This window comes from Mercenaria mercenaria, chromosome 12 (assembly GCF_021730395.1).
Source record: "Mercenaria mercenaria strain notata chromosome 12, MADL_Memer_1, whole genome shotgun sequence".
NCBI lineage: Eukaryota > Metazoa > Mollusca > Bivalvia > Venerida > Veneridae > Mercenaria > Mercenaria mercenaria.
The window spans coordinates 52425837-52453766 of record NC_069372.1 but is presented as its reverse complement, the minus strand read 5'-3'; the positions used below and the strand labels follow the sequence as shown (position 1 = coordinate 52453766).

At 36.5% G+C, this 27930-nt stretch overlaps 1 protein-coding gene across 2 annotated transcripts; it reads right to left on the bottom strand.

Moving 5' to 3' along the window:
- Positions 1-12: 12 nt before the first annotated feature.
- Positions 13-27777, bottom strand: LOC123535118 (uncharacterized). Of its 2 annotated transcripts, XM_045317663.2 has the most exons (8): positions 27657-27777; positions 21549-21683; positions 15637-19212; positions 14060-14137; positions 13462-13513; positions 13048-13137; positions 8546-8640; positions 13-7200 (listed from the first exon to the last, which is right to left on the bottom strand). In XM_045317663.2, the coding sequence occupies exons 2-8, from the start codon at positions 21681-21683 to the stop codon at positions 6301-6303; spliced, it is 4926 nt and encodes a 1641-aa protein (XP_045173598.2). In that variant the 5' UTR covers positions 27657-27777; the 3' UTR covers positions 13-6300. The 2 variants fall into 2 exon arrangements, with proteins under 2 accessions (XP_045173598.2, XP_045173599.2); XM_045317664.2 differs by lacking the exon at positions 13048-13137.
- Between the last annotated feature and the right edge of the window lie 153 nt (positions 27778-27930).

Here is a 27930-nt window from a genome sequence, read left to right as displayed (position 1 = left end):
AAAAAGACTGTCTACTTTAAGAACATTTAATAAACAATTTAAGATACATAATAAACACAATAACAACATCTATATGAACAATTTCTACATTTAATTCTACAATGTAATATTTATAATGATTCACTAAAATATTATAATATTGTACAAGTTCTTTGTCTTCTACACTTCATAATAATTATATGGTTGTATTTAAATGATGAATTGTGATTTTAATAGTTATTTCTATCTTGGTATGAAATACATGGACATTTTAATTTCGAGGAAAGGGTTTCGGTATATGTTCAACATAACCATGTACATGTATTTCATACCAAAATTGAAATTACTTAATCTACAATTTTTATCTTATTTTATTATGCCCCAACCCCCCGAAGAAAGGGGGGTATATTGTTTTGCAGATGTTGGTCTCCGGATGATAACTTGCTTGGATCATGGAAGTTGATAGGGAGGTTTGTCATGACCAGCAGATGACCCCTGACCCCTATTGACTTTGAGGTCAGTATGTCAAAGGTCAAGGTCACAGTGACCTGAAACAATTAAACCGTTTCTGGACAATAACTTGAGAACACTTGGGTCTAGGATCAGGAAGGGTGATAGGGAGGTTTGTCATGACCAGCAGATGACCCCCTATTGATGTTTAGGTCAGTAGGCCAAAGGTCAAGGTCACAATGACCTAGAACAATTGAACTGTTTCCAGACGTTAACTTGAGAAAGCTTGGGCCTAGGATCATGAAACTTAATAGGGAGGTTGATCATGACCAGCAGATTGCCCCTATTGATGTTGAGGTCAGTAGGTCAAGGTCACACTGACCCAGAACAGTAGAACTTGTTTTGCCAAATAACTAGAGAATGCTTTGGTCAAAGATCACATTTGATACGGAGTTCACTTATGACTGGTAAATGAAATTTAGATATAATATTATTTCTACCATATCACACATCGTATATAAAAACAAGAGGACCATGATGGTCCTGAATCGCTCACCTCTTCCCACATGACCCAGTTTTGAGTATGACGTCGTTTTTTCTATTATTTGACATAGTGACCTAGTTTTTGAGCTCATGTGACCCAGTTTTGAACTTGACCTAGATATTATCAAGATATACATTCTGACCAATTTTCAAGAAAATCCATTGAAAAATATGGTCTCTAGAGAGGTAACAAGGTTTTTCTATTATTTGACCTATTGACCTAGTTTTCGAAGGTGACCCTGTTTTGAATTTTACCTAGATATCATCAAGGTGAACATTCTCACTAATTTTCATGAAGATCTCATGAAAAATATGGCCTCCAAAGAGGTCACAAGGTTTTTCTATTTTTATACCTACTGGCCTAGTTCTTGACCGCACGTGACCCAGTTTCGAAACTGACCTAGATATCATCAAGGTGAACATTCAAATCAATTTTCATGAAGATCCATTGAAAAATATGGCCTCTAGAGAGGTCAAAAGATTTTAATAATTTTAGACCTACTGACCTAGTTTTTGACCGCAGTTGACCCACTTTCAAACCTGACCTAGATATCATCAAAATGAACATTCAGACCAACTTTCATACAGATCCCATGAAAAGTATGGCCACTAGAGAGGTCACAAGATTTTTTTTATTATTTGACCTACTGACCTAGTTTTTTAAGGCACGTGACCCAGTTTCAAACTTAACCTAGATATCATCAAGGTGAACATTCTGACCAATTTTTATGGAGATCCATTCAAAAGTATGGCCTCTAGAGAGGTCACAAGGTTTTTCTATTTTTAAATCTACTGACCTAGTTTTTGACCGTACATGTCCCTGTTTCAAACCTGACCTAGATATCATCAAGATGAACATTCAGACCAACTTTCATACAGATCCAATGAAAAATATGGCCTTTAGAGAGGTCACAAGGTTTTTCTATTATTTGGCCTGCTGACCTAGTTTTTGAAGGCACGTGACCCACTTTCGAAACTGACCTAGATATCATCAAGATGAACATTCAGACTGATTTTCATACAGATCCCATGAAAAATATGGCCTCTAGAAAGGTCACAAGGTTTTTCTATTATTTGACCTACTGACCTAGTTTTTGAAGGCATGTGACCCAGTTTCGAACTTGACCTAGATATCATCAAGGTGAACATTCTGACCAATTTTCATGAAGATCTTGTGAAATATATGGCCTCTAGAGAGGTCACAAGGTTTTTCTATTTTTAGACCTACTGACCTAGTTTTTGAAGGCACGTGACCCAGTTTCGAACTTGACCTAGATATCATCAAGATGAACATTCTGACCAACTTTCATAAAGATCCCATGAAAAATGTGACCTCTAGAGTGGTCACAAGCAAAAGTTTACGGACGGACGCACGCACGGACGGACGACGGACACCGCGCGATCACAAAAAAAACTCTAACAAGAAAAAACTCTTCAGCATTTACAATGAAATGACCTATCACTAAGTTTTTATCCATACAGTTACTTCGTTCTTCCTATTAACTATTGCCATATAGGTGTACAGGTTAATACAGGGAAGGATTATAATTTGTGTCATTGACTGATCTCTAGTACTATGTCTAGCTAATGTGTTACTAGTAGAAAAGTGCAGCCAATCGAGTGTTGTGACCTCAGAAATAACATACTTCCAGTCAGAAGATAATGTACAAATTGGAATAAAACTGAAGTCAATATATATAATTCAGACTGTAAATATTTACAATTATTATACTGAAGCTACCTACACATAAAATTAACCTTTAGCTTGCAGGCTGATCATGGTCTGCACTGTTAGCTATTCAGTCAGTAGATTTTCAGTGAACACCCCTTTGAATAATAAGTGGTATGGCCCAAATTGAATGACTGACCAGTCCATTTTAGAAATTTAGCAGGCTAAGGGTTAAAGTTATCAAGAAATAGAGAAAAAATCAGAAAAAAAATCTGTATCAACAAGACAGTGATTCTGTATTCTACACTAGCTTTTGTAATGCTCATCATGTATTGCATGTTACCAAATGTAATCCATATCTTACTGGAAAACAGAACTACGTACATATTTTTTGCATAAATATACAGCCATTTTAATTTAGTGCTAGTTAAAAATCTTAACATAAATAACAAATGGATCATTACAGAAGTTGCTTGTTGTACCAGTGACAGTGTGCCAATTCTTTACCAATGTCTATACCATACCTAATCTTCATTTTGCAAAATAATGCAATGACTGAAATTTCAAGCCTTAAGGTAGTTCTGCATGTTTGATACACAGAAAGTAATGGAGTATTGTTATTAATTTGGATAACATAGAATAAAGCTTGGACCCGGCATACAGACACAAAAATTATTTTATTAATTAATGGCAATGTGTGACTGAATTTATTAAACTGGCAATGTTTTTATTGTTCTAAAGATTAAATCTGATAATGGAAAGTTTGACACATTAAATAATTACCAAATTATGTAAAGCCCGCCCGCTTAGCTCAGTAGGGAGAGCACAGATCTACGGATCACAGGGTCATAAGTTCAAGCCCTGGGCGAGGCGTATGTTCTCCGTGATGATTTGATAACAGACCTGTCTGAAATCATTTGTCCTCCATCTCTGATTCATGTTGGGAAGTTGGCAGTTACTTGCGGAGAACAGGTTTGTACTGGTACAGAATCCAGGAACACTGGTTAGGTTACTGCCCTCCATTAGATAACTAAAATACTGTTGAAAAACAGCGTTAAAACCAAAACAAACAAACAAATCCAAATTATGTCATAAAATCAGCTTGAAACTTGCAGATCTCCTTAATTAAGAACAAGTATCTCAAAAACAAACACATGGACATATATATTCTATCTCTTCATATTATAGTCAATATGTTTAGTTATGACAGAGATTTCATTAAAATCTACATTGTAGAAAAAAATTCTATTTGCAAAAGTGCCACCAAAATTGTGATTTTCCCACAGACTCCCATCATGAAATTTTGCTTGAGATCCTTAATTTTCAAATCAGTTTAGCAAAAAAATCAAGCACACAACTCTTTCTTTTCTATATTAACTATTATTAAGTATATTCTGAAGTTTTGAAAAATCACGGTTTAATCAAATTCTATATTTTAGAAAAGTTTCTGATCTGAACGTGCAGAACCGCCTTAAGGTAATAACCTCTATAATAAGTAATAAACTACTGCTAGAAAAAGATTCATTAAACTTTTTGCTAAATCTAAACCTACACATTTTGCATTTCGTATTGAAACTAAAGTGCCATTAAACTAAACTGGTTTTAAATTTCAATGTTCTTAATGTTGTCACCTTAGATACTTATCAAAACGTAGAATGAAATCCTTAATATACTCGTTACCATACCTAAATCAACCTCTCTATAGACTTAACAGAAGCAACTTGAAATGACACTCTCACTCAGACACTGACCAATATTTTCTACAGCATAACAATGTACCCTTTATAAAACTGCTACAGCATTTGACATTTTAAGAAAGATAACTAGTTTTGAATAACGTTTTTTCAGTCTAAAATAATAATACGACAAATTAACAAAGCCTTTGAAAACTTCTACTTTTTGTGTACAATATAAAAGGATAACACTAAACAGGACAACCCTTTTCAAAGCCATTAACAAACTATAGATTTTTGAGGACAAAGACGAAGTTTTGTATTCCATCTGTTTAATGAGAAATGTTGCAGAATTCAAAAGAAGCTCAAGCTAGGTGGTAAACTGAGGGAATTGGTTGCTTTGGAACTCACAACTTTGATCAAATCTAACATCATGCTAAAACAAGTTGCCTGATTTTTTTTTTAAATCCAAATTCACTAATGATTATAGGCTGTTGACAATTTGCAATCCTGTCAAAAGAACTTTAATACACACCACTTACATACCAATGGCTTACTTAAAACTCCACCTACTTTAGGTGCTTGGCAAATCAAATGATCTGTTACATCAGATTGTATTAAGCCAATCAGCAACTCCGTTACGTCTTTGACTCTAGGTTTTACTGTGCAACATGTGTAAGTTTTGTAAACAAATTGTTGCTAAAACTAGCAATAAAACTGGTATTTCTACTGTAATATAGTTCCCTATGGTTTTCTTAAGACTTGTTAGCTATTTTTTCGAAATATGAACTGTAATAAAATGACTTTTTACAGACTTTCATAGATCATTTGATTTGAATGCACTTCTTTCTTCCGAGATTTACTTAACTTCTTTACTCCTAAAAGATCCGATTTCCACCAAATTGTTGACCGAATACTGTCATCGTACAAGTAAAGGTAGCATTCGTGTATAAGAAGCAGTAAACATGTAAATTTGCAGGGAAATGCGATTTTCCCGGCATTGGTCAGCCATTGTTGCGGCACCTGTAATTTTACCAAAATTGTGAAAACGACATGTTTAAATCACGAGGTGAGATACTACTAAATTGACATTTAAAGTTATGTCAAAACTATCTCAAACTTATAAACACCTTTTCGATCTCATCACCTTAAACATCTCCCAATTATCGACTTGTGTTGTGGCAACTTGTAATTACGGTTGGTTCGGTGTACATGCAAAATGTGTGAAAACACCAACTTGGGAAAGTTTTACGCAGGTTTTGCTAAAAACTTAATAAGGAGTTATAGAAAAGCGTTGTAAAAAATATTTTAATGAAAAACAGCATTTCTTTAAAGCTTTTGCAGGAGCTCTTCATTTAACATTTTATACAAAATTCGCTGGGTCCCGATACCGTTTTTTACCTATGCCCGAATCATAGGTAGTTACTCTTCAATGTAAAGGTATGTGGCGTAAACAAAGATCTTAATTTTTTAAGTCAGGGAAAAAATGTATAGGTCACATTGGTCCTTCCTGACCAGAATCTCGGTAAAAAAGGTACAACCTATACTCGTACGATGACAGTAATAACCCCTTTTATCCTACTTTCATACCAGATATAGTCAAAAGCTACTTGGCAATTATTGTAAACATTTTTGTTTTTCATAATTTAGGATTAAAATCATAAAGTATGGGGTAAATGTAACCTAACACTGAAATGACAAATCAATGCTTTTATATCTAGAAATCAGCTAATACTTTCTAAATTTGTACCTTAACATCTATCTATCAACAGCAGTGTTAAAATATGACATAAATGTACAGGTATTTATAAAACACTAACATTATTAATGCCAGCTATATGTAGATTTAAACCGATAACTTTGATTACAATTGTTGCAAATTATTATAGACATATTGTTACTCTGTAACTCAAAAGTCTTGATGTTTTCTTACTATAAATATTTTTCTTTGAGTTCCTAGTTTACTTTTTCTGTAAGAAAGGTGCTTCAGATATTCTGTATTTCAACAACTTCTTCTTGTTCTCTGATCTCAATCTGTTCTCCAGCTTGCAAAAGTGCCGATATAACTCCAAGCGTTTGATTGGTATCGTGACCTGTGGCTTTAAGTGTATCATAAAAATCTTTTGACCTAACCACAGTCTGTTTTCCATTCTGATTGATAATGATCATTTCAGACCCATCCATGCCTTTCTGTTCGCTTATAGTAAGAACAGTGGTAGATGCATCACCTTCAACATTTTCTACCACAACCTCTGGCTGGTTGTCAAGTTCTACTTCAACTTCACTAGCAACCTGGGGAACACTTGCCCCAGCTTGATACATCCCATGGAGATTCCCAATACCGTAGGTACCAGCATTTTGCTCAGCATGTTGGTCTGTAAAAGTTGGTTTTAATTTTTTCATGTTATAAATTTTGTTTGCTCTTGTATTTCTAACCTGGGGAGATGCTTGCGGGAACGAAGGATATTCTGTTGCCTTGGCAAGACTAAAACTCATAAAAGAATATTTCGGCTCGGGCTTGTTCAGATATTGCTCATGTCTTTTCATCATTTCTTTAAGAAAATCATCCACTGGAAGTTTGCACAAAGATATTCTTGCTCGTTTTTTACCTTCTGTGTTAATGTTGCCTTCTGGGGTGTCATTATCATCAATTTCCTGTTTAACCTTTACAGATTTCTTTTTAGGGGCCTTTGGTAACTCCATTGTTTCAGGGTCGAAGATCTGACCATCTTTAGTTACTATTGTACCCTCCTCAAACTGTTCATATTCTGGGGACTTTCGATGTTGCTTTGTTATAATGATTAATCCATGTGAACTATACAGGTGCTTTCGTAGATTTCCAGTAAGTGGTGTCCCATACGAGCAGTACTTGCACATAAACATTGCCTGAAAGATATATTTTACAATTTTTAACATTAAATTACAAATATACATTACATCATGGAACATTAACATATCCTGACCGATATTTTCTGTAATAAAGGAATTACTTCATTGTCTGCCAAAGAACAGGGTTCAAACTGAAGCTTGCATACTCACGAAATGAAAGTGAAAATTTCAAAAGTAAGTTGAGATCTTATGAACTTTGGACCAATGTTCTGTTTTTTTAATCAACAATCTTTATCACTGTTCTTTCTTTGAAAAATCATGGTCGTTGATGTGCAATTAGTCAAAGGTCATTAATGGAAGTTAACATTCAAATACACGCCTCTTTTGTGTGCTTATTCAACTGGTGACAAGTACTTATAACAATACCATTGATGTTTTCCCAATATACTTATCTTGTTTTTGGTAATCTACAATAAGAATCTATTTATGATCAAAAACATGCAATTTCAGTTTACTTACACTTGGCAAGTTATACATTTCATATTGAAAATGCAACTTGATCTTTTTATTTAGTGAGCCTGCAAAAACAATGGAGCCAGGAAGGCCCTATATCACTCAAATGAGTACCGGTACATAATTTCTTAGCAGAAGACCTCTACACAAAGCTATATGCCAAGTGTCTAAAGCTTTAAGCTTTAAGGTTTTAGAAAAGAAGACATGTAACCCCATGGGAAGGGTCAATTTGACCCCAGTGGCATAATTTAAACAAACTTGGAAGAGGTTCAAGCCAAATATCTAAACTCCATGGCTTTAGACAAGATTTTTTTAAAGTTTTTTTTCTACATATTATGTCAAACAAGTGAATCTCCAGGAGGGGCCAATTTTGACTCCAAAGGCATAATTTGAACAAATTTGGCAGATGACTGCTAAACAATGCCAAATATCTAAGTTTTGAAAAGAATTTCTGACATAAGTCTATGTAAAACAAATGAACCCTTGAGCAGGTCCAATTTTACTCCAAGGGACATGATTTGAATAACTTTGGTAGAAGACCAAAAGACAATTCTACAAGGCAAATGTTTAAGCTCTGTCCATTGCTACAATCTAAATAAAAAATCTTCTTTATGCAGTATCTTTTTTTCATCTTACATTTCAATAATAGAACTGAAATCCGTTAATCTATCAAGATTTAATCTAGTATTTTTTCCCTAAATTTTCTTAAAGTAAATTCTTTATTGTGAATTTTTACAGCTTTATCACTCCTGATCAATCACAACAGCTCAGTTACCATAACTCTCTGTGCTAAGGGGAGCTAAAAACATGATTTCCAAGTATTTTCCAATGACATGAAAACTTTTTTCATTTTTCTTTCTGCAAACAAAATGTTAGAATCATTCCATACCTTCTTCAGAGAGTGTTTGAGCTTTAAATGGGTGGTCATGCTTGACTTAAATGGTGTTTCAAAGTCACAATGTCCACAGTTCAGCTTTTTCTTGTCTGTAAAAGAAAAAGAACACGTTTATTTGACAAAATAAATTGCCCTTTCCAAGATACAAGTTTTCCATATCTGATCTGGTATAAATAAACTGGAATAATTCAACTTTTTATTTCATGCTTTCCAGTGAATTACTGAGATAGAAGTGGACAAGAGCTCGTAGAACACGAAATGCCCCCCTTGATACATTCAGTAATTGCACAAGGAACAGAAATTATTTGCTCACTGTAAACAAAGATTCTACTGTTCTGGTTCAATGTGACCCCCCTGACCTTTGACCTACTGACCTCAAAATCTAGAGGGGTCATCTGCTGGTCAAGATCAACCTCCCTATTAAGTTTTGAGATCCTAGGCCCAAGCGTTCTCAAGTTATCGTCAGGAAAGGGTTTAACTGTTCCGGGTCAATGTGACCTTGACCTCTGGTCTAATGACCTAAAAATCTACAGGGTCATCTACTGGTCATGACCAATCTCCTTATCAAGCCTAAGCGTTCTCAAGTAATCATCTGGAAACTGTTCTGGGTCACTGTAACCTTGACCTTTGTCCTAATGACTTCAAAATCATTACGGGTCATCTGCTGGTCATGATCAACCTCTCTATCAATTTTCCTGATCCTAGGCCAAGCGTTCTTGAGTTATCGTCCGGAAACCGTTTTATTGTTCCTGATCACTGTGACCTTGACCTTTGACCTACTGATCTCAAAATCAATAGGGGTCATGCGATGACCAACCTCCCTATCAACTTTCATGATCCTGGGCCCAAGCATTCTTGAGTTATCATCCAGAAACAGCTTAACTGTTCCGGGTCTTGTGACCTTGATCTTTGACCTACTGACCTCAAAATGAATAGGGTCATCTGCTGGTGATGACCAACCTCCCTATCAACTTTCATGATCCTAGGCCCAAGCGTTCTTGAGTTATCATCCAGAAACCGTTTAACTGTTCAGGGTTACTGTGACCTTGACCTTTGACATACTTACCTCAAAATCAATAGGGGTCATGCGATGACCAACCTCCCTATCAACTTTCATGATCCTAGGCCCAAGCATTCTTGAGTTATCATCCAGAAACAGCTTAACTGTTCCGGGTCTTGTGACCTTGATCTTTGACCTACTGACCTCAAAATGAATAGGGTCATCTGCTGGTGATGACCAACCTTCCTATCAACTTTCATGATCCTAGGCCCAAGCATTCTTGAGGTATCATCTGGAAACCGTTTAGCTGTTCCAGATCACTATGACCTTGACCTTTGACATACTGATCTCAAAATCAATAGGGGTCATCCTGCTTGTGATGACCAATCTCCCTATTTACTTTCATGATCCTAGATCCAAGCATTCTATCATATGCAGATACATTTTTGGGACATTTCGTTTCTGCTTACTGGTACTTGATCATTTGTGCTTTAGTCTGTATTTGGGACTTCCAGTAGGTAACATTAAACAAAACCAGAAGTGTGAGTAATTTTGTCTTTTTGTAGTGGAAAAGCACTATCTGTTTGTTTTTTGTGCAAGATGAGTTTTATTTCATCTCCTGTACATAGTATTCTCACAATATGTGAAATCATCTTGTTAGCCTAGAAAGTAGTATTTCTATTTTGGAAGCCTATTAGATGAAAGAAGATTACATATTATAAGTAAACAAATAAATATCCTCAAAATACCATTTTATAAAATGATGAATATCAGAAACACATTAGCCCATATTAAATTACTATTTTACTAACTAATATGAACTGGAACTATCACAAAAAGTGATTAATATCCCTATAAGCCACTTGATACAGGATAAGTTTAATGTTGTGATCATGACCTTGAACTGATGTAAGTTGTATGAAATACCATCAAGTGGTTAAGAGCATAGGTAGCGGACACAACTTGAGCTATTTCAGGTTTGACCTCTGTGACTTTGACCTTGGAACTTTTGAACTTGATTGTGTACTCTGCATGTCATCTTAACAAGGTTAAGAATTGAAGCCAGTTTTATAAAATTCACTCCAGTGGTTTAGAAGATATGGAGCGAACACAAATTTGAGCTGACTTTTTACCCCTGTGACCTTGACCCAAGTGACCTAAATTACGCTCTCTGCATGTTTTCTTGATGAAGGAAATATTTGATGCTAGTTTTCTGAAAATCTTAAGAAGCCATTAAGAAGATATATAATGTGGATATGAAGTGGATATGAAGTTACGCTATCTGACCTCTGCCCTCCAAGTAGGGTTGGATATCTTTAAAGACAAACCAGTCCGATACTGATACCAACAAAACAATATGGTATTTTTAACTCTGATACCAATACTATTCTTTGTAGTATGTCACATCAGCAATGATTTTTTTCAGTATTAGATACACCTATTTAAGTAGTTTATATGGGAACATTTGCTGTGAGGTATAAACATTTTAAGACTGTTAATGGAATGCAGTAATTATTAGAACTATGAAAGAGTAAAAGAAATAAACACATTTTACAAAATAAGAAAATAGAGTAGATACGATGCTCATTACGAAATTTAAATCTAGTAGTTATGTTTTATAAGCTCAGCACCGACTAGAACTGTTAAATTGAACACTATTTTGTTTCAAAACAACCCCTTTAACAAGTCGGACTCATTGTCACTAATGAAAAATCTTCGACCAGGTTGACTAGTAATGTTTTGAAAGTGCAACACTTTTTCAACACATTCTAAATTGAACATTAACCTTCAAAACACTTAAAACAACCAACAATAACACATTTCTTATGGTTCGCGAAAACCGATGACTTGTTTACCTAGGTTACAGCTTAGTTTCGTAACTCTTTTATTTTATCTTTTCTTATATCTGTTTTGACAGAATATAACAAAGAACAAAGAGATGTATATTTTGCAATTATGTATTGGTTACATAGTTTAAAATGACGGAAAAAAAAACAACGAGTTTTTCAAGTAATATTTAATGTACAAAAATAATCGCAAGGTCAGGTGCGAGGCTAGCTCTCCATGTTAATTCAAAGGAGGCAACACAGAGCAGTGTCTCAGTAAACAATGCCGATCACATTATTACGATATTTGCTTATTTTCTGCTTCATTTTGCCGCAGATTTGGTTAGAATTTTTTTTATTTTTCTGGAAATATCAGAATTGGAACCAGTACTTTTCGAAACGGTATATACCGGTACTTTTTGAAGTGATTATTCGGTACTGGACCGATACTGGGTACTGGTGTCCAACCCTACCTCCAAGTGTGAATCTGACCTTAAACCAAGCTGGGTTTTGTGCTCTGCACATCGTCTTGACGAGGTTAATATTTGATGCTAGTGTAATGAAAATGCTACAACTGACATGGAACAAATGCACAGTTAGCTATTAAACCTTGTGACATTGGTTGTGACGAGATTAATAACTGATGCAAGTTTTATGAAAATCTTCCCTGCAGTTATGACAAGAGCTTGCAGAATACCAAATGCACCCCCCCCCCCCCCCCACCCCCTGATGCATTCAGTAATTGCACAAGGAAAAGAAAAATCATCCAGAAACCGCTTAACTGTTCCAGGTCACTGTGACCTTGACCTGACCTACTGTCCTCAAAATCAATAGGGGTCATCTGCTGGTCATGATCAACATCCCCATTATGTTTCGTGATCCTAGGCACAATTATTCTCAAGTTTAGTCAGAAAACTGTTTGTTTCGGGTCACTGTGTCCTTGACCTTTGACCTATTGACCTCAAAATCAATAGGGGTCATCTGCTAGTCATGACATCCTCCCTATTAACTTGCATCATCCTAGGTCCAAGCAATCTCGAGTTATCATCTGGAAACCGATTAACTGTTCCAGGTCACTGTGACCTTGACCTATGACCTACTGATCTCAAAATCAATAGAGGTCATCAGCTGCTCATGGCCAACTTCCCTATCAACTTTCATGATCCTAGACCCAAGCGTTCTTGAGTTATCATCCAGAAACCGTTTAAAGTGTTCAGGGTCACTCTGATCTTGCCCTTTGAGCAACTGACCTCAAAATCAAAAGGGGTCCTCTGCTGGTCATGACCAACCTCCCTATCAACTTTCATGATCCTAGGCCCAAGCGTTCTTGAGTTATCATCCGGAAATTGTTTAAAGTGTTAAGGGTCGCTATGACCTTGACCTTTGAGCAACTGATCTAAAAATCAATAGGGGTCATCTGCTAGTCATGACCAACCTCCCTATCAACTTTTATGATCCTAGGCCCAAACATGTTTGAGTTATCATCCAGAAATCAATTGGTCTACAGACCGACCAACCGACATCTGCAAAACAATATACTCCACTTTCTTCGAAGGGGGGCATAAAAATATGGAGTGAACATGATGGACAGAGAGATGCACTGACAGACATGACTGTGTAAAATCCAATAAAGCCTCAAAATACTTTGTATCTGGAGATATGATCATTACCTGAGTGCGTGTATTCCACATGTTTTTTCATAATCTTAGTTGTCTTGAAAGTTTTCCCACAGTCAAAACAATATGGAGTAGCTTCAGTACCTTCAAAATTTAATAAGTGCTTATTAACAATGAAATTTAGAAAACAGTATGTTTGCAAATATATTACAAATACTCTTAATATATTTTCCCCAAGAATTTAAAAGCTTTACGAGGTTGAAAAAACAGATATAATTTTGGTGAGAAGTTTGTAAATCAAACAAACAAAAATTCCGTTTTATTTTTCTCAAAAGAACTGTTTTTCATTTACCTTTTATTTCTGGGACATCGATTTTGTTTATTCTATTTTCACTGTTCCTTGCTGTGTTGTTTTTTTAAGAGTAAATTAAAATTTTCGGATTACGCTTCGCATGTGGAAGAACTTACCTGATTGGGCTGATGTTTCCCCATCAAGACTTGATTCTGTTTGCTCCACAGCCTAAACATGTAATTATAACAGACAGAGATGGAGTGAGCATCAAATAAAGCAATTATTTTTAGGAAGTATTTGGTGAAATCATTAGTGGGGGACTTATCTTAAACATTTTGTGGTTGTGTCAATTGGCGAAAATCCAAATAAAGAAATATAATTCCGATTTATAACATTTTCCTGTTACATGTATTTACAAACAGCCAACTGTCGAAACCATTAAATTTTATGCTAACATAATTTAATCTTTTCCAAGAATGTTAGAGAAATTAGCAACCATACTGATAACTTTAATCACGTATTATTTCGCTCTTCATTTCAATAGGAAGTACCCTACTTTTTGCGGGTTTATTTTCTTGCCAGCCTGATTACAGGTCATATGGAGACTCCCTCTTTTGATGAAAGGAAAACCCAGCATTATGTCAGGCATGAGTAGAACCACCAACTGACTGTAAGCCAGCTGTATGTCTCCTCCTCAAGAAAGAATTTACTACATGTTTTCCTTTGACTGTTCTGATGCAACCTTTTTAGGATATCAGATAGGGTAATACTTACATCAGTAATTGGAAAGTCATGGAACATGGACTGGTGTCGGCGCAGACTGTTTAAACTCTTTGATGAAAATAGGCAGTTCTGAAAACAACACAAAGAAGAACTATGTACAAAGTTACATCAAACTTGTAGTAGAAACCATGTAAATGACCAATTAATTTGTGCTATGTTTTGTTGAAATGGTCCTTCTAAAAGTTTAAGCTACTAGTATTTGTCAGATAACAGAGATTATTCTCAAGATTACAGTCAGTATTTTACAGTTGTTTTTTTTTTCTAGAAAAATACTACATCTGACAGGCTATCAAATAAGGTAAAACAAATATTCTAACATGAAAGAAGGTCAAGCTCTGTATATTTTGTGATAAACAACAGTTGATGCACAGATCAGCAAGACAACATTATGACGTAAAATTGCCCCATGATTTCCACTTCATTACTTTTCGGGTAAATGAAGTGAAGCATAATATTTATCAAAATATTCCAATGAGCATTCCTGAGTATCTGAGCTCTGAACCATGATATATTACACCTAAATCTACCGCCACTGTTATGGATAGTGAAAAGGTAAACCTTTGACCTTGAGCTGTGACCTTGACCTTGAACTGACATGGCTGACTCATGAATTCTGCAAATCGTCTTGATGAGTTGATTATTTCACCAAAGTTTCATGAAAATCCTTCAAGGGGTTTAGGAGATACATAGCTCGAACCTCTGACCTTGAGTTGTGACCTTGACCTTGAGTTGACATGGCTGACTCATGAGTTCTTGATGAGGTGAACATTTGACCCAAGTTTGATGAAAATCCTTCAAGGTGTTTAGGAGAAACAGAGTGGACACAAATTAGAAGGCTAAAACCTTTGACCCTAAGTTGTGACCTTGACCTTGAGCCGGCATGGCTGACTTAAAAGTTCTGCACATCGTCTTGATGAGGTGATCATTTGACCTAAGTTTTATAAAATTCCTTCAAGGGATTTTGGAGATATAGAGCGGACACGAAATGGAAGGCTAAAACCTTTGACCTTGAGTTGTGACCTTGACCTTGAGCCAACATGGCTGACTCATGTGTTCTGCACATTGCCTTGATGGGTGATCATTTGACCCAAGTTTCATATGAATCCTTCAAGGGGATTAGGAGATACAGAGCGGACACAAAATGGAAGGTTCAAACCTTTGACCCCGAGGTGTGACCTTGACCTTGAGCCAACATGGCTGACTCACGAGTTCTGCACATTGCCTTGATGAGGTGATCATTTGATCCAAGTTTGATGAAAATCCTTCAAGGGGTTTGGGAGATACTGTGCAGTAATGCAAAAACAAAGAGTCTGACTGCTTAGGCCCATTTAACTGGTTCAAATCCTGGTGAGAGTATAATTTTGAACACATTCCTTAAGACTGGGCATGAGCAGTATGATTCATAAGTCAGAAGTCTATAGATGTACTTTCCACACATTCAATGTAAGACAAAGATGTTTTAGCCATTCAATTTGTAACCAGACTGTTGATATTTTACTAATTCAGGTAACATAAATATATTGTAACTAAAGTAAGCTATATAGCACTAATCTAGCTAATGAACTTACATCCTCTGAACAAACGTATACCATAGAATCCCCAAGTTCTTCAGTTTCATCATCTGTCCAATCGGATTCCTCATCCTCAGCTGCATATTCAGTACTGGTTGCCTCCTCTCTCATTTCAAAAGCTTCTCCAACAACAGATTTAGCACTGTTTCCCTTCTCTTTTCCTTTCACAGATTTTACTTTAACATCAGTTTTACCACTATCCCCTTTCTCTTTTGAAGCTTTTACCCCGCAGGCTCCACTCTTTCTTTTTATAGCTTTCACTCCAATACTTGTTTCGCTGATGCCTTCCTTCTCTTTTTCAGCCTTTACTATATAATCTGTTTTACTACTGTCTCCCTTTTCATTTGTTTCATCATCTGGTTTACTGTTGGCTCCTTTTTCTTTCTCACTAATAGCTTTTCCACCTTTCTTTTTGTCTATCTCTATATTTTTCTCTGTTCCTTTCCTCTCAGTTTCCAGAATACTGCTTGAACCAGTTTTTCTGTTTGAACTTCCAGCACTTTTACCGGGACCTACCGTCTTTGTTGGACTTTTGTCTTTGTCCTTCATTATGTCAAATATATTTCTTTTTCCTATACTGTTGGTGGCAGGGCTGTCATCTAAAGTTTCATTTTCAGAGTGATCTTCACCACTTTCATTAATTTGACTGCTACTACTAACTTTGGAGGCAATTTTTCTTTTCTTTCCTGCAGGTGACTTTACCGACTCTTCGTTCTTTCTTTTGCCAGCAACTTCAATGGTTTTCTTTTCTTTATTTTTGTTTTCACCATTTGCATTTTCAACAGGATCTTTATTTCCATCATCTGCAGAGATGTCACCATAATCATCATCATCATCACCTTCTCCAGTTTCATAAGCCTCCATTTCAAGTTCTATCTCTGATGGAACCTTACCCTGGCTAACTGGTATTTCCTTGGCTAGCTGTAGCATTTCTTCAGTTGTTCGCTTTTTCAGTCTGATTTCAGGTTGGTAATTCTTTGGGACAATGATTATTTTCTTCGATTCACTATCATGAATTTGTTTTTCAGCTTCACCAAGCGCTTTCTCATCAACTTTACACTGGGCTATTATTTTGATCTCTGTTGGTTTAGATACATCTTTATCCCTACAATCAATGTTCACTCCATCAAAGTCAGATGTTGGTTTCTTCTTATTTGTAGCTACATTATCATCACTGAAGTCCCTTTCTGAACAAGTTTCAGTTTTATCAGATTTATTTTCCTTTTCCTTCTCAGACCTCATACAGCTACTGCCTGTTTTAGGTAAATCTTTATCATTGCATTTAATATCTGCTTCATCAAGATTAGTTTTAGACCTCTTCTTATTTTTAGCCTCACTGCCAACATTCTTTTCTGTATCAGTTTTAACAGTTTTTTGTTCCTTCTCCTTATCAAGATTTAAACTCCTACTGCTTCTTCTAGTTCTTACCACTGGTATATTATCATGTCTGTCCGAGCCACTATCATTCCCTTTCTCTTCATCTGATAAAGGTAATTTTCTGGGTGTTCTGGTTTTCCTTTTGGTTGCACTTGACCTCATCTTCTCTGCTGTTGCCTCATCAATATTCTGGACATGCAAGTCATCTAGCAGCTCCTTTTCATCGTTAACATCTTCAGCAAATTCTTCTCTCTCATTCTTTTTGTCTGATAATATTCTTTCTGCTTCTTCATTTTCATTTGGTACTTGATTAGCCTTCTCTTCATCTTCTTTTATGCCCATATTCTTTTCAACATCAGATACATTATTGATACTCTTAGTTTTTAAATTCCTTTCTTTTTTATTGTTCTCTTCTTTGTCACTCAGTTCTATTTCTTTCTTGTTACTTGTTTCTAGCTCTTTTCCTTTTTCAGTATTCACTTTATCTTTTTCTATCCGACTTTGTTTAGGCTCAGAAAGATCAACTTTGGACGTATCTGCTTTAGTCTTATCAACATTTCCTTTCCAATTTTTGGTTTCTTTACTTTCACATTCACCATCATTAAAAGCAGATACCATGTCATTAACAATCATTCCATCAACATCATCCTCATCTTCACTTTCACTATCAAAGTTAACAACCTGCCCAAAATCATCACCTGATGTACCTACTTTCTCTTCTTTTGGAACTTTAACTACTTTTGGTGTTACCTTTGTATTTTCACCATATGCCTCATCCTTCTTATCTATACCTGATATATGATCGTTTTCAGAATTTTTTGGAATAAGTAAGATCCTCGGACTGAAATTCTTCTTTTTAGTTTTAGAGAGGCTCTCATACTGAAAATCCTGCTTTAATGCCGAGGTCTTTTGCCGTTTTCCCCGTCGAGGTTCTATATAATTAACTGAACCCAACTTAAGATCCTTAGTAACACCAGCTATTAATTCAGCTTTCTTCTGTCTATACTTCTTTGCTTTTTCTTCAGCTTCCTTTTCTTTTGCTGTTTTTGTTCTCTTTGGTCTGGCCATCTTAAGAGGTGTTTTAACTGATGCTGGATCAAGAGCTACAGTATACACATCGGTCTTTCCACCTAGTTCATTGTTGACAGACCCTGCACTCATTGTAACAGTTTTTGTATTAGTTTTACCATTTTCAAAATCTTCTAAATCATCTTCAGGCTTTAGTCCAGTCATATTTTGTGGAATAATCTGTGTTGGCTCACTCCCTGAAATACTTGAGATGGCCCTGTCAATTTCTGGCTGGGTCTGATGAGGATGATGCTTCAAGTGTGGTACATCTGAAAGTGTTTCTATGGCAACTGCAAGTAAATCTTGATGTTGAGCTCTTTCTTCTGCTATCTTTTGACTATCTGTTGGAAGAGGGGCCATCTGCTGAAGCTTTGGAGGTGTGACATTGTTCTGTGGGCTGTTCACTCCAGGATTCTTTGCCGGAGTTCTGGACCCAGCAGAAACATCCATATACTGCTGGTCATATAGGGCGTCAAAGTTAAAGTCGTTAGAAGTAGACTGTGAGATATTAACATCAGCTGCATCTCCATTGTTGTCTAGGTGGTATGTAACAGAGGTGCCATCTTCGCATTGTTCAGTTACTACAACCTTAGAACTCTGATTTGAGTCTGGTTCTGGCACCATACTTGTCGAGGTGACTGTAGTTCCATCAGAAGCAACAGACTGAGTACCTGAATAGGTTGAAGAAATTTTGAGAACATTACTCACAGCAGGCTGTCCTTGACCAATAGTGGCTTGATCAGAAGTCTTTGGTAAATGTACATTTGTGCTCTGTATTGCTGAAGTTTCACCAAAGCTTTTACTGCTTATGCCTGGTGGAACTGCAGCAGGAAGAGAGAGGGGTTCGGATTTTAAAGCTGCAGCATTTCCTGGGTTATCTTTCATTTGCTCATAGGATATTATCTCTTTATAACCTTGTATCACTCCTTGCAACTCAAGAATTTCTGAAATCTCTAAAGTGATATCCATGGTTTCCTTAGCAACCAACAGTTTACCAGTGTATATATACTTGACAAGGTTTGCTAACTCCACAACAGAGATACCTTTCAGACAGATTTTGGAAGCTGTTGGACCCATCACTGGGGATAACTTATCCCTGAAATACTTGCTGGCAGCCATCAACACAACCTAAAATCAAAGAAATTACCATATTGTTAGACTTCTAATGACAAGCAGTACTTTTCTGCCCAATTCCATATTCTACTTCCTTCAAAAAGTCTCAATTCAAAGTGAACAGTAAGCCTTCATTTTTTTCAAGCTTGATTGATTTGTAATTTGATAAATCCTGTTATTGGGAGGACACTAAACTGTGCAAAGAAGCTTTGTTTAGAGCTACATCTGATTTGATTAAAATTTTTGTTCCATTTCAAAACTAACTGCAAGAACTATGCAAAATGTAGTATGTTACTGAAACATCAAAAACAGAATATGTGAAAACTTCACTGTATTTGTGTATTTTTTCCTGTCTTTGTGTGAAAAAAAAAATAAATTTACAATTGTGGGCCTCAGGTTTAGAAGGGGGAGAAAAACACTAGAATCTAAATTCTTGATTAAGGAAATAACAGACGATTGTTGTAACAGTATCATTTTGTGTTTAAAATATCAGGTAAACGCTTACAAAACTAGAAGATGCTTTTGTAAAAAAGCGCATGTCTCCCTGTGTGCATAGTCGTATAGGCAAGAAGTCAATAGGTGACAGGAGCGAAAGTCAAAGAGACACTGATGGTTGGTTGCAATAGGGATCATCTACATGGCATGTCCAGTCATCCCACTAAGTTTCAATATTCTGGGCCTAGTGGTTCTCAAGTTATTGTTCAGGCTCCTATGACTTTGACCTTTGATCAAGTGACCCCAAAATCAATAGGGGTCATCTACTCGGCATGTCCAATCACCCTGTTAAGTTTCATCATTCTGGGTCAAGTGGTTCTCAAGTTATTGATTGGAAAGAGTTTTCCATGTTCAGCCTCCTGTGACCTTGACCTTTGATGGAGTGACCCCAAAAACAATATGGGCCATGCATCTACTTTGTTAAGTCCTATCACCCTATGAAGTCTTAAGGTTCTAGGTCAAATGGTTCTCATGTTATTGACCAGAAATGGAATTTCATTTTCTGTCTACTGTAACCTTGACCTTTAATAGACTGACCCCAAAATCTATAGAGGTCATCTACTCTGTATGTCCAATCATCCTATGAAGTTTCAACATTCTGGATCAAGTGGTTCTCTAGTTACTGACCGAAACAGTTTTTCATGTTCAGGCCCCTGTGACCTTGACCAATAACAGAGTTACCCCGAAATTAATTGGGGTCATTTACTCTGCATGTCCAATCATCCTATGAAGTTTTAACATTCTGGGTCAAGTGGTTCTCAAGTTACTGATTGGAAACAGTTTTCTATGTTCAGACCCTGTGACCTTGACCTTTAACAGAGTGACCCCAAAATTGATAGTGGTCATCTACTTAGCATGACCAATCATACTACATGTATGAAGTTTCAACATTCTGGGTCAAGTGTTTTTCAAGTTACTGACCAGAAACAGTTTTCCATGTTCAGGCCCCTGTGACCTTGACCTTTGATGGAGTGACCCCAAAAACAATAGGGGTTGTCTACTCCAGCAGCCCTACCATCCTATAAAGTTTGAAGGTTCTAGGTCAAATGGTTCTCCAGTTATTGATCGGAAATGAAGTGTGACGTATGGACGGACGGACAGGGCAAAAACAATATGTAGGGGGAGACAGGGGTCATCTACTTTGCATGACAAATCATCCTATGAAGTTTCAACATTCTGGATCAAGTGGTTCTCAAATTACTGACCAGAAACAGTTTTCCATGTTCAGGCCCCTTTAATAGAGTGACCCCAAAATTAATTGGGGTCATTTACACTGCATGTCCAATCATCCTATTAAGTTTTAACATTCTGGGTCAAGTGGTTTTCAAGTTATTGATCGGAAATGGTTTTCAATATTCAGGCCTCTGTGACCTTGACCTTTAACAGAGTGACCCCAAAATCAATAGGAGTCATCTACTCTGCATGATCAATCATCCTATGACGTTTCAACATTCTGGGCCAAGTGGTTCTCAAGTTATTGACCAGAAATGGTTTTCAATGTTCAGGCCCCTGTGACCTTGACCTTTGATGGAGTGACCCCAAAAACAACAGGGGTTGTCTACTCCAGCAGCCCTACCATCCTATTAAGTTTGAAGGTTCTAGATCAAATGGTTCTCCAGTTATTGATCGGAAATGAAGTGTGACGTATGGACGGACGGACAGGGCAAAAACAATATGTAGGGGGAGACATAATTCTGTGAATGTGGCAGCCTTATTCACATAGAATCACAGAACCAACATTTTAACAACTCATAGCTAAGACTATTGAAAGATTGTGGTACACCTGATGACTTTTATAGAATGATTAGCAGTTGTGGTATCTAGTATTGAACACATATTTCAAGAAACAATTCTACCTTATGTGCCATGACCTCCCCATCTTCAGCTGCCAGAATGACGTCACACATGACACCTTGTTTCTGCAACACATGTAGCTCTGCAAACATAGTGCTGTGGTGACCTGGTGTCTGGATAGTGTAGTAGTCCTCCATCTGCAAGTAAACATAAAAAGTTACGTAGCTAAAGGCCTTCCTTCACTGTAGGGGAATGGAATTTAGGCCCTCATTAGAGGGAATGTGGGTGGGGGCAGGATTTTCACAGAAATTTACGAGAAAAAGGACTTTTTTCAACCATAAACAGCTCTGGAATCTTTGATTTGAAAGTAGCAATACTTACGTGAATACCATTCTTTTAGAACTAGATACATTTAACTTAAACAAGATGACCCTATATTGCTCACCTGTTAAATATGCTACATGCAATATATGCAAGGTCTGTGCCATAAGGGTTCCTTTGATTTGAGTGGGTGACCTAGTTTTTGACCCCACATGACCCAGTTTCAAACATCAAGATAAACATTCTTGCCAAGTTTTATGAAGATAGGGTAAAAAATGTGGTCTCTAGAGTGTTAACAAGCTTTTCCTTTGATTTCATCAGGTTATCTAGTTTTTAAACCCACATGACCCAGTACTGAAGCTGGCAAGATAAACATTCTGACCAGGTTTCATGAAGATAGGGTCATAAATGTGGCTTCTACAGTGTTAACAAGCTTTTCCTTTTATCTCACCAGGTGACCTAGTTTTTTACCCTATATGACCCATTTTTGAATTTGGCATATGAATCCTCAAGATAAATATTCTGACCAAGTTTCATGAAGATAGGGTCATAAATGTGGCCTCTAGGGTGTTAAACTTTTCCTTTGATTTGACATGGTGACCTAGTTTTTGACCCCATATGACCCAGTTTCGATCTTTGCCTAGGGATCATCAAGATAATCATTCTGTGCAAGTTTGTATCAAATCAAAGCATAAATGAAACCTCTATATGACTGAAAGGGCCAAAATAGAAGATTTTGCCCCTTTGAGGGACAGTAACTCTAGAACCGATGTAGAATCTGGCCGTTTTTCAAAAGGAACCGAGATCTTATTGTGACTTAAGTTGTGTGTAAGTGTGGTTAAAATCAAATGTAAAATGTCACTTCTATTGTGTTCACAAGGTAAAAATTAATAAATTTTGGCTCTTTCAGGGGTCATTTCGAGGTCTTAACTCTGGAACCTATGACTGGATCTTATGGATTCATCATGGAATGCAAGACCTATTGTTGATAAAGATATCTTGCAAGTTTGTATCAAATCAAACCATAAATGAAGTCACTATGTGGCTGCAAAAGCCAAAATAGGAATTTTGGCCATTTAAGGGACCATATCTATGAAACCCAGTTTTCAAAAGAAACCAACATATTATGCCAATACAAGTTGTGTGCAAGTCTGATTAAAATCAATTGCAAAATGTGGTCTATATTGTGTACACAAGCCAAAAGAACAAATTTTGGCCCTTTAAGGGGCCACAACTTTGGAACCCACGATGGGATCTGGCCAATTTTCAAAAGGAAGCGAGATATTATGCCAATACAAGTTGTGTGCAAATTTGATTAAAATCAATTGCAAAATGTGATCTCTCTCTCTCTCTCTCGTGTTCACAAGAAATTGTGAATGGATGACGGACTGACGACGGACGAAGGGCGATCATAAAAGCTCACCCTGCCACTATATGTCAGGTGAGCTAAAAACAAAACTTTTTCTAAACTTTAACCAAGTAATAGACTACAGGTCTTTATTCATCATTATCAGGGTTCAAATTTAAGCTCACATACACGCAAAATGAGAGTACATTTTGAAAAATGCTAATGACTTTTGTCCAAACTCGCAAAATTGCGAGTGCAAAATCTCAAGTAGAAATAACAACTGCTTTAATTTCTTTAACTTTCAGTTTCGATCTGCTGTAAATAGGCATTTAATGATGATGTTTCACACAGTATGCACCAATGAATTGACGTTTTTACATAGTGTGTGAACTGTTTGCAGATTTTGATTATGCAAACGGTAACTACCTGTATGCACAATGCACCCTATTTGTTTAGTACTACACATGACCGGTAGTGTTATGGAGGACAAAGCCTTGTTATGAAAATCGTACATAGAGATCGTACTATGGAAATGTAAAAACACAGTATTTGCCAGTATAGCACATGTGATTATTATAGATTTGTATATTCAGTTTCTTCACAAAACTGCGACTAAAGTTGATAAATTGCGAGTACATTTTTTTGTACTCACAAAAATTTGCTGGTGCAAAAAAACTGTTAAATTCTAACCCTGCATTATGGGAATACCACTAACAAGATTTTTATCTTGAGATTATATCATTAAATAGAACAGTTAATATTATAAATATATGTGAACAAGAGGGCAAAGATGGCCCTAGGTTGCTCACCTGACTAACACATAATAAGAACATGTTAAAAACCACAGTCACACATACAGCGCGGATAGCTACGTCTAGCCACGGATAGAAACGTAGTAATCCGTATCGATCCGTACCCGAGCCGTACCTTAGAGTAGTAATCCGTATGGCTCAGGTACGGCTCGATACAGATTACTACGTTTCTATCTGTAGCTAGACGTAGCTATCCGCGCTGTATGTGTGACTGGGGTATTACCTAGTAATTTTATTCAAATATTCTGATCAATTTTCATTAAGACTGGACCAAAAAACGTGGCCTCCTGAGAGTAAACAAGCTTATTCTTTGATTTGACCTGGTGACCTACCGTAATCGGCCGAATATAGGTGGCACTCGTGTATAGGACGCAGTGAAAAAAATATCAGAAGAATTCTGGAAAAATGCTTATACCCACTTATTACTTATCCAAATTTATATTTGTCCGAAATTCGCTATAGTCCCTACGAACTCGCCGGTTTTTCTTAATCATTGCCGATGTTTTTGGATGTTGTGGCAAGTATTTAAATTGAAAAGCATAAACTCTGTGTAAGCACTAAACTGCCGCATCCTCTGACCACTCCATGAATATTGACGCCAGTGAAAACTAAAGTACACTTTGGCACGTGGCGGTAAAATGACGTGATTTTAAGACTGGTTTGCAAATTGTTTTGAACATTACGGATCAGCGACTATGATCATATTGGATCAGTCTAAAATCTCGCATGCACATGTTTACAATTGCCTCCGGGTATGATTAAACGTTTAATTGTTCGCAGATTGTGACAGTAGGTGTAAGATAAGTAATGCATCGGGCGTGAATTTCCCGATGAACAAGGGCTACCTGATATGGAGTTTCAAGTATTTTGTGTGTATTTTGAAGTTGGTTTTTTTTGTATTTTAATGACAAAAATGAATATAAAGCATGTTGGTTATCTTTAGTAATACATATGTGACAGAAAACAGTTGTTTATTTATTTTTTTTATTGTATTTCTAATTAAAACTTTCTTTTATTATGACTAGGGATAAGGATTTATTGCTCTCTCTTTTCTTACTATGATTTTTAAAAATTTAATTATTATATTTTTATTACTAAAGGCATTGTATTTATTTGTTACTTTATTTCAGTTACTTGTCTTATATTTTCAGTATATTTCTTTTATTATTTCATCCGACATAATTATTTCAAGTTAACCATTTCCAATTATCTCTTTCAAAACTCCCGATGATTTTAAATATCAGTTTTCAAAGTCAAAGAAAGCATAAACAAGAGTGCCAGAATGTCACAATATATGCCGGTCACAGCAAATTTCTTTACTCTAGCACCTGTATTTGCAAATGGAATTTTAATTTTGTGGTTGTTTAGTAATCATTGTAAGTCTTTTGTTTTTCTAAGTCCACAAAAAAACTCCTTACCAGGTAGAGATACCTTAAAATACACCTAAAATTGGAAAGTGACATCTATGTTGTACCAGAGAAAAGTGGTCTTGGTTTTTCCCTACGGTCAATTATAAAAAAGTTACAATATAAGTTATTTATAGTAACAACTAAGGGAAGTTAATCTTAAAAAAAAAAAAAAAAAAAAAAAAATTGACACCTCAAAATTGGATGTAGCATGCATGTTGTACTACAGAAAAGTGGTCTCGATTTTTCCCTACGACTAGTAATGAAAAAGTTACAATATAAGTTTTTTATAATATAGTAACAACAAAGGGAAGTAATTCTAAAGAAGGGAACTGCGCATGACACTTTGTCTCATGATGGTGTATAATTGTGTCAAGTTACATCAAAATCCCTCCATGCATGAAGAAGAAAGGCTTCGGACAAAGTCATTCTTGTATCTGACCTTTGGCCTCTAAGTGTGACCTTGACCTTAGACCTAGAGACCTGGTTCTTGCGCATGACACTCCGTCTCGTGGTGGTGAACATTTGTGCCAAGTTATATCAAAATCCCTCTATGCATGAAGAAGAAATGCTCCGGACAAGGTTTTCATTCTTGTATCCTTTGACCTCTAAGTGTGACCTTGACCTTAGACCTAGGGACCTGGTTCTTGCGCATTACACTCCATCTTGTGGTGGTGAACATTTGTGCCAAGTTATATCAAAATCCCTCTATGCATGAAGAAGAAATGCTCCGGACAAAGTTTTCATTCTTGTATCCTTTGACCTCTATGTGTGACCTTGACCTTAGACCTAGGGACCTGGTTCTTGCGCATGACACTCCGCCTCGTGGTGGTGAACATTTGTGCCAAGTTATATCAAAATCCCTCTATGCGTGAAGAAGAAATGCTCCGGACAAAGTTTTCATTCTTGTATCCTTTGACCTCTAAGTGTGACCTTGACCTTAGACCTAGTGACCTGGTTCTTGCGCATGACACTCCTTCTCACGATGATGAACAATTGTGCCAACTTTCATCAAAATCCCTCCATGCATGAAGAAGATATGCCCCGGACAAAGTCATTCTTGAATTTGACCTTTGACCTCTAAGTGTGACCTTGACCTTAGACCTAGGAACCTGATTCTTGCGCATGACACTCCGTCTCATGATGGTGAACAACTGTGCCAAGTTTCATCAAAATCCCTCCATGCATGTAGAAGATATGCTCCGGACAAAGTCTGTGGACGCCGCCCGCCCGCCAGGGGCGTTCCCATAATACATCCCGTTTTTCAAACGGGCGTATAAAAAGCAAAAATGCCTCAAATATTTAGGGGGACAAAATTACCAAAAGGGGGACGAATTGACCAAAAGGGGGACGAGTTGAAGAGTTTCCTCTCCATTTCCACAGAACTTTGCAAATTACAGACTAAAATGACAACAAATATTGCATAGACGCTTACTTAGATATCCGATAATTACTTTTGTATAAAGCGACAAGCGTCTACAAGCAGTCACGTGATTATCAGTTTGAGCAAATTCCCCAATTTTCGAACGTGATCGTGAAAAAATTGAGGGCCGTGATTTTCTACTCGCATTTTTTTATTCTTATTAGAATTTCGCGAGTTAGCCACCGCTAAATTCGATCCCTGTGCCAGATCAAAAGAAAAATGGGTTAGAGATATTTTAAAGTAAAAGACGAGTCCATTTCATTTCATTTGATGAAAATATAGAGTGACAGATTTCTGGCACGATTCCTGGTTAGGTTTCAGTACAGAATTTGTTTCAGCTCAGAGATCCGTAACAACATATAAACATCTCCGAGCTGAAATATTTTAGCTAGGAGACGAGTTGACTTGATACCTAAATTTCTATTTCCAGTATTCATGATTACCGTAGCCCTATATGGTTTGTCTACAGGCAGCTGTTCTCTAGAGCAAAGTGTAGAACCTAAAATGGTGAAAGAAGAGCTCAGTATGAGGATCCAAAAGAAACTGCTATCAAGTAACAAATGTAGTAATTACTTCCCTTGATATATAGGGGAGGTAATTTCTGCATTTGCAACATTTTGTTTCACTAATGATCGTGTAGAAGGATTGACTGTTTAACACGGTTTTGGTTATTGAAGAGAATAAAATATTTTACAGCACACATATGCGTATTGATAGAACACCTAATTTGTGATTTAATGTTTGTGTATAAACCGCCATTTTAATCACATCTTCATTCCACACAAAATATTTCAGCAATTTTGACATGCTAAGATAAAAATACACGATAAAATTATATATACAAAGGTAGCTCATAATACCTTGCAAACCTTTACTTCAATTTAAACACCTAAAACTCCCGAACACAAGTAGATTCGTGAATATTTCAGTGATACATCGGGCACCTCGCCACGGCTGCCATTCCGTTTGCAAATGGCGTAAAGGGAACAGTTAGTGCCGTGTATCATACTGAAAATTTAGTTGTAAAATGTTTACAAATACTATCTGACATTGTGCAAAATATCTACCTAAAAAGAGCTAAAACTTCAATACTGATAAATCTTAATAATCGCATGTATCGACCTAATTTAAAAT